Raw genomic sequence first — 6,956 nt, forward strand, 5'->3', positions numbered from 1 at the left:
AGGAAAATTGAGAACACATAATCAAAGAAAAATCTTGTGCCAGCCTCTGCTTTGACCTGCGCTTAGAAACATGGGCCCTGGGGGGAGCGGGGAGGGAGGGGAAAAATGAGGAGCTGATGCCAAGGACTTAGGTGGAGAGCAAATGTTTTGAGAATGATGATGGCAATGAATGTACAAATGTGCTTTACACAATTGATATATGTATGGATTGTGATAAGAGTTGTATGAGCTTCCAATAAAATGATTAAAAAAGAAAAAAGAAACACGGGCCCTGGCCAGAAGTGTGGGGGGTGCGGGTGGGGCTGGGGAAACCGGGCCAGCGACAGAGACAGAACGTCTGAGGCTCCTCAGGAAGGTCCTATCACCCGGTGGGACTCACGTGCACTGGGTCTCCTTGTTCCCTGCTTTTCCCTGCTTTGCTTCTGCATCAGTCACATCTCGGTTCTCTGCAGACATGACCAGGGTCCCGGGGGATGCAAGCAGAACGTTGTCTTTTAGACAAAACCCAGTACCCCATTGCAGTAAAGTCAGTTCAGACTCACCATGACCTCATGTGTCGCAGAACTGAGCTCCAGGGCTGTTCTCCTTCTTCGGAAAATCTGCGAGCCTTACAGGGAGCCCTGGTGGCGGGGTGGTGGCGCGGGGGCTGCTAACCAGAGGCCAGCAGTTTGTAAACCAACCCCCCCGCTCCGTGGGGAACCACCAGTGGTTGACAGACAGGGGCTTTCTGGTTCCACAAAGAGTTGCAGCCCCATAAAGAGAACCCGTGGGCGCCGTTCTACCCCGCCCTGGAGGGCCACTGTGAGTCGGAATGGCCCCATTGGCAGTGAGTTTGTTTTCTTCCCCATTTTGCCTGCTCCCCTAAAGGATACAGTCCCGGAAACTCCCAGGGGACAGTTCTACCCTGTCCTATAGGGTCGCTACGAGTCGTTATCAACTCAGTGGCAAGACTTTGTTTTCTGGTTTGTGAAGCAGGTTTCCAGGCCTTTCTTCACTGCTCCATGGAGCGAGGCGGAGGCCCTACCCTCTAGGTTAATAATCAAGTGCAAACTGTCTGTACCTCCCAAGGGACCTGACCTTCAGATCAACCCGCTTCAGTCCCTGCCCTAACTCTGACAGTTGTGTGGGTTAGCCTGCAGGGGCCATTGTTTGTTCAGATGGAAAAGGAGACTTCGAGAAAGCGGAGCGCATGACTCCTGGAGGCAGAGTATGAAATGATCTAGAATAAGCCATTCCAAGCAGGGCAGGGGCAGTCGTTGCACACATAGACCAGAAAGAGGGTGGGCCTGCTGTGTAAGAGAGGATTCAGGCTGCAGTACCATCGCCGTCTCCCTGCGGACTCACAGAGCAGTCAGACTCTACGTTCACAGTATAGGGAAAGAGTAAGACTTCACTAATGACTTCACAATGTCATATGCTTCTGGAACATGCAAAAGAAATCAGAACTAGGAGGTGTCACATTCCCTGCCCTTAGGAACATTTGCTTTACTTATTTTTATTTTATTTTAAGGAGCATATGCTTTAGCTGATGAATCAAAAACTCTTCAAACCCAAGCCCCAGACTCATTTCCATGGATTCCCTACTGACCCCATAGGACAGGGGAGAGCTGTCCCTGTGGGTTTGGGAGACTAACTGTTGATGGGAGGAGATGCCTCATCTTTCTCCTGCAAAACCTTCAAAGGACAACAATCTTAGCATGAGGCAGGGGGCATGATATCAACCCATGGGTCAAATAATGAAGCTGGTTTAGATAAGTTGTTAAAGATCTCCAGGTCAAAGAATTGAATGTGGACTTGGTGGTGGTGGTGGGTAGGGAGTGGGGGGTGGTGACAAGGACAGCTAGGCATTAGTGGTACAAAGGGATTGAGTGCTGGGCATAAAAAGCACTCTGCCAGCCACCTGTCAATGTGCTATCCGGTGGTGGTTTACCTGTAGCTGTAATGCTGGAAGGTATGCCACCAGTATTACACCACAGGGTCATCATGGTGGACAGGTTTCAGCAGAGCTTTCAGGGGATATGAACTAGGGAGAAAGGCCTAGTGATCTATGTTCAAAATTAGCCAATGGAAATGGTATGGTATGGCTACAAAAGGATGTATGGGTTGGAAGATAATACACTCAAGGAGACCAGCATTCGTGACCAGGATGCAGAAGCTCAAGAAATGTTGTTCTGTTACACGGGAGGTCACTGGGAGCTGCAGAAAACTTGACAGCCACCAGTGACGAAACTAGCACAGTGCAGTAAAAAGGTGACTAGTGATGGCTTGAAAGCAAAACAAAACAGTTTTACTGGCGTGCCATTCAGAAATCATACCATTCCACAGTTCAGTCGCCGCATCAAGGGGAGGTGCAGCATCATTGCCACAATCAAGTGTAGAACATTCTCTTCTTTCTGGTGCTCCTAGTACTTAGCTCCCAGCCCCCGTCCCAGCCTCCGATGCAGGACATAGTACGTTCGTAAATTGCTGGTGGGATTGGTGGCAACTGAACAAGTGGCTGACTACCTTGCTTTGGTTGATTAGAGGCCAGGAATAAGAAATGTGGTGGCATTTAATGAAAAATTTAAAAACTGAAAGACTGATAGAAAAGTATTTGATTCTCATTTTATACGCATAATTTTAAATGATATGAATATACCCCAAAATTTTAAATATTAAGAAAATCTCAACCAGTTGTCCCAAGCTAATTGCTATATACACTTAAGTTGTTACCAGATGGTGGTACTGTCATTGCCAAATAGAAATAATAGCTATTGTGGTTTTGATTGGCGAGAACTCTTTATTCCTTGGTAAGAGCTTGGAGAATCAGCTGGTGACAGCAAGGCTATTAGAGGCTGTTTTTCTGCCGTTAAAGCACCCCCACTCCCACCCCACCCTTTTCCCCCTTCTATTTCCATCGGGGCTATTTTTTACCTACTTTCCTACTTCTCTGGGCCCTTTGCTCTTGTCTCACCTTTTTCTTCTTCACAGACTCCCATCAGCACCCCTTTCCTGGGTCCCTCCCTCCCTCCCCATCTCCTCAGTGACAGATATGCCCCCTGTAGGGACAAGAGATGGGGCCAATTGCTCTCCTTCAAGACCATTGCCTTCATGGGGGACTATGGGGGGTACAATTCCCATGACTGATAGAACCCACAAAGAGAAGCATGAAGGTAGACGCGGTGACAGGTATTCTCCGCCTTCTCTCAGGGTGAACTCGCTTTGAGGAGGAGCGCCTGCCTATCCTTCTGTGGTGGATCCACTTCCTGCTGTAACTTGTACTGGGCTCCCGGAGGACTGGTGTGATGTGGAGCCTCTCTGGCCCCTATCCGCTTCAAGTTAGGACCGCGACAATGATACCACAATGCGGAGAAGCCGTAGATCCCTAAAAGGCATGAGGCGTTGACCATCACATGCCAGCAGAAGAAGGTGGTGACAAATAGGATGTCACTCGTGTCATCATCCTGCCACGGATACCCAGTGACCGGTTTGTATAGAATAAAGCCTGCCTGCATCAGCCAGGAGCCCATCATCAGAAACAGAAAGGTCTCCATCAGCCAGAGGCGAACCGTGTCGGGAGCCCACAGCTCTGCCGTCAACACCAGCACCAGCAGGAAGACCACCAGGACGAGCAGGGCGTGGACCTGCAGCTCCACCCCTGCAGAGTTCTGGCTGTGAGACAGCAGCAGCAGGAGGAGCACGTGGAAGGCCAGCATCTGGACACCCAGCTCCAGGACCACACTCCGCTGGGGCAGCAGGTTCTTGCTCACGATGTCTACACAGCCAATAAGGGTGAGGAGGATGAACATGGTGAGGTGCTGCCACTCCTTGGGGTACATGAACCTGGGTGGCACCTGTTTGTTCATCAGCACCATGCCTTCATCGAGACAGATGACCACGTAAGCGGTTAAGATGCAGCCAGTCACCACCTTCAATATGCCACCGTAGGAGATTCTCCATGTGGCCCATCTCTCCTTATTCCTGGGAGGGCGTAGAGGACACAGGAGAGAGTCATTGAAGATCACAGCTTTGGAAACCACTATTGTCTGATATAGTCCATAACAGAAAAGATATAGCCCCGGGCAAAAATGACCATTGAATTTTCCCATGGAATTCCAGGTCGGCTTGACTAAGGCGTGAAGGAAACGCTCAGGACCTCTCTCTCTCCTCTCCCTTGGGGGCCTCTCAAGTTTCAGGCTATTTATAGAGAACAAACGTCTACCTGCTTTTATCATTTCCCTCTTCCCACTGCTCCCCCCCAGAACAGACAGTTCTGGACAGGAGCCTCCGCTCTTGGCTGCGTGGGTCTCACTGTTCCATTCCAGGACACCGGCCGCTACCTCAGGCTGCCGAAGACCAAGCCGAGTATTTCCTAGTGGGAAATGTGTGCACTTGCAGGAACGTGTGCTCCAGGAAGCTCTGCATTTGGACTCTTGAGGCCATCGCGGTTGTGCTTTCTCTTCTCCCACAACTTTCTGTCTCTGCTGCTCAGTGCTTATGGGAGCAGTGGGGAGGGAGACGTGGGGCATGGGAGTTATCCCGAGAAGACCTAGGTTCACAAAAACTGTTGTGTGCCCTCTAAAATTTTACTCCTCTTGGGTTGTATAATGATGCTAAAATGCTTTCTTACATAAAAGTTTATAAGCACCTGTAAATGTTTATAAACTAGGAAATAGGAATCTTTTTCTCTGGCAGTAACCACCAGGTGCTACTTGGGAGAAGGATGAGCTTTCTACTCCTGGGAAGAGCAACAGTCTCAGAGACCCAGAAGAGCAGTTCTGCCCTGTTCAATATGGTCGCCGTGAGCTGGGACTCACTCAATGGAAGGGAATCAGTTCGTTGGTTTTTAACCAAGTCCCTTATCTTCTCCCCCTCCCCCATTGCTTCATATTGTAGATTTCTGAAAAGCCACTTTTTGAAATCAATTTTTGGGCCAAGATATAATTTCCTGTTAGAATATAGATCCTGTTTAGAGGACTAATTATAGTAAGGAGTTTATATTTTCATATAAAATACCCCCTCAACTTCTTTCTCTCCTTTAACGGTCATTTGTTTGGTGTCTAATAAATATAGGAAGCAAGAGTCTCCGGCAGTAGATGACAAACTACATATGGTTGACATGTTCCACTGCTAAATACAAAGTTGAAGGTTCAAGCCCACCTAGAGGTACCTTGGAAGAAAGCCTAGTAAGTTATTTCCAAATCGTCAAACACCCTGTGGAGCGCACTTCTCTTCCTGCTCACAGTGGTTGTCATGAGTTGTAACAGACTCCACAGCAGCTGGGTCCATCCGAAGCTAGAACAAGACAGGGGGCTGGGAGGCGAGCCCAGGCACACCCACGGCTCTGAGTTGATGGCAGAGGGCTTAGGAAGTCTCGCTTCTGTAGGGGTAGCAGGGGTGCCGAGGGGAGAGGAAGTTTAGCATGGAACAGGAACCATGCTGACTTGGGTGGTTCTATCCTGGGAGGCCAAGCAATGCCATGGGGCACAAAGGCACCACCTGGATGCTGAGAGCCCCCTTAGTGGGAGGACTAGTTCTCCTTGGAGGACAGATTACACCCAGGTCCCAACACTGCCTCTGGGCCTTCATCGTCCTCTAAATAATCGAGCCTCCCCCAAGCCCACTGAATACCAGACACACGCAGTCCCGTCACTCGCCGAAGAAGACAGAGGTCATTCTCTGCCGGACGGGGAGTGCTGGGCATCTGCGTGTAGCAAAGTCATAGGAGAGAGGGCTTAAGAGAGAGATTTGCCTGCTTTGTTTTATTTAGTGAGGTAAAATTCACATAACATAAAATTAACCATGTTAAAGGATAGAGTTTGTAGCATTGAATGTATTCATAATAATGTGCAAATACCACCTCAACCTAGTCCCACACAGTATCTTTTTGAGTCTCTAGTTTTGTCTTAGATATTGTGCTAGAAAACTGGCACTTTACAAAACAACTCAGGAAAGAATCCCTGCTCTCTAAGAATTGATGGTGTCTTGATAATGAAGGGCAGATTTAAGCAACAAACAAACAAACTAGTTCCCATGAGGACATGGTGACATATGGTCTACATTCGTCTGTTGAATAATGTTTTGGGTTGAAATAAAATTTCTCTTATTACTCTGTGATAACTCTAAAAATGTGAAGCTTACTCAGACTCATAATTATTATTTTTTTGAATTTTTACATTTTATTTTATTTTTTAAATCATTTTATTGGGGGCTCGTACAACTCTTATCACAATCCACCCATCTGTCCATCCATTGTGTCAAGCCCATTTGTACATTTGTTGCCATCATCATTTTGAAAACATTTTCTTTCTACTTGAGCCCTTGGTATCAGCTTCTCATTTTTCCTCTCCCTCCTTTGCCCTCCCTCCCTCATGAACCCGTGATAATTTATACATCATTATTATTTTTTCATGTTTTACACTGACTGATCTTTCCCTTCACCCACTTTTCTGTTGTCCATCCCCTCCGGAAGGGGGTTATAAGTAGATCATTGTGATCGGTTCCCCTTTCTCCCCCAGCTTCCTCTTCTCTTCCTAGTCTGGCTACTCTCAGTATTGGTCCGGAAGGATTGATCTGTCCTGGATTCCCTGTGTTTCCAGCTCCTATCTGTACTTGCGTACATGCAGAATTCTTTTTTTTATGGTAGAAAATAATTTACAATCACTAGTTTACCCTGGAATTTATATATATATATATATATATATATATATATATATATATACATATTATATACATATATTTGTCTAATGACAAACAACATTGAAAGTATTTCCTCTCCTTCCCGCCCGTGTAGGTTGGGTTCCAATAAGGAAACAGAACCATTTTGTTGTTGTTGTTGTCATTGTCATTGTCAGGGGACAAGGAGTCCAATCTGCTTCACAACCACCCTGTATGACAGCGCAGCATCACCCCACAGGGGTGAGCAGTTAACTGTGGCATCCCCAAGCTCCATGAAACCATCCTAGGTATTTTAGATG

The 6,956-nt window shown here is 47.4% G+C and overlaps 1 protein-coding gene across 1 annotated transcript; it reads right to left on the reverse strand.

Annotated features, from left to right (window-relative positions):
- Nucleotides 1-3,185: 3,185 nt before the first annotated feature.
- On the reverse strand, nt 3,186-4,100 carry LOC101663719 (transmembrane epididymal protein 1-like). The gene has a single exon (XM_004706693.2). It carries the CDS (start codon nt 4,086-4,088, stop codon nt 3,186-3,188), a length of 903 nt encoding a protein of 300 aa, XP_004706750.1. The 5' UTR covers nt 4,089-4,100.
- Between the last annotated feature and the right edge of the window lie 2,856 nt (nt 4,101-6,956).

The sequence above is a fragment of the Echinops telfairi genome, unplaced genomic scaffold (genome assembly GCF_000313985.2).
Source record: "Echinops telfairi isolate 266 unplaced genomic scaffold, ASM31398v2 ScPeMD7_7424;HRSCAF=8462, whole genome shotgun sequence".
In the NCBI taxonomy this organism is placed as follows: Eukaryota; Metazoa; Chordata; class Mammalia; order Afrosoricida; family Tenrecidae; genus Echinops; species Echinops telfairi.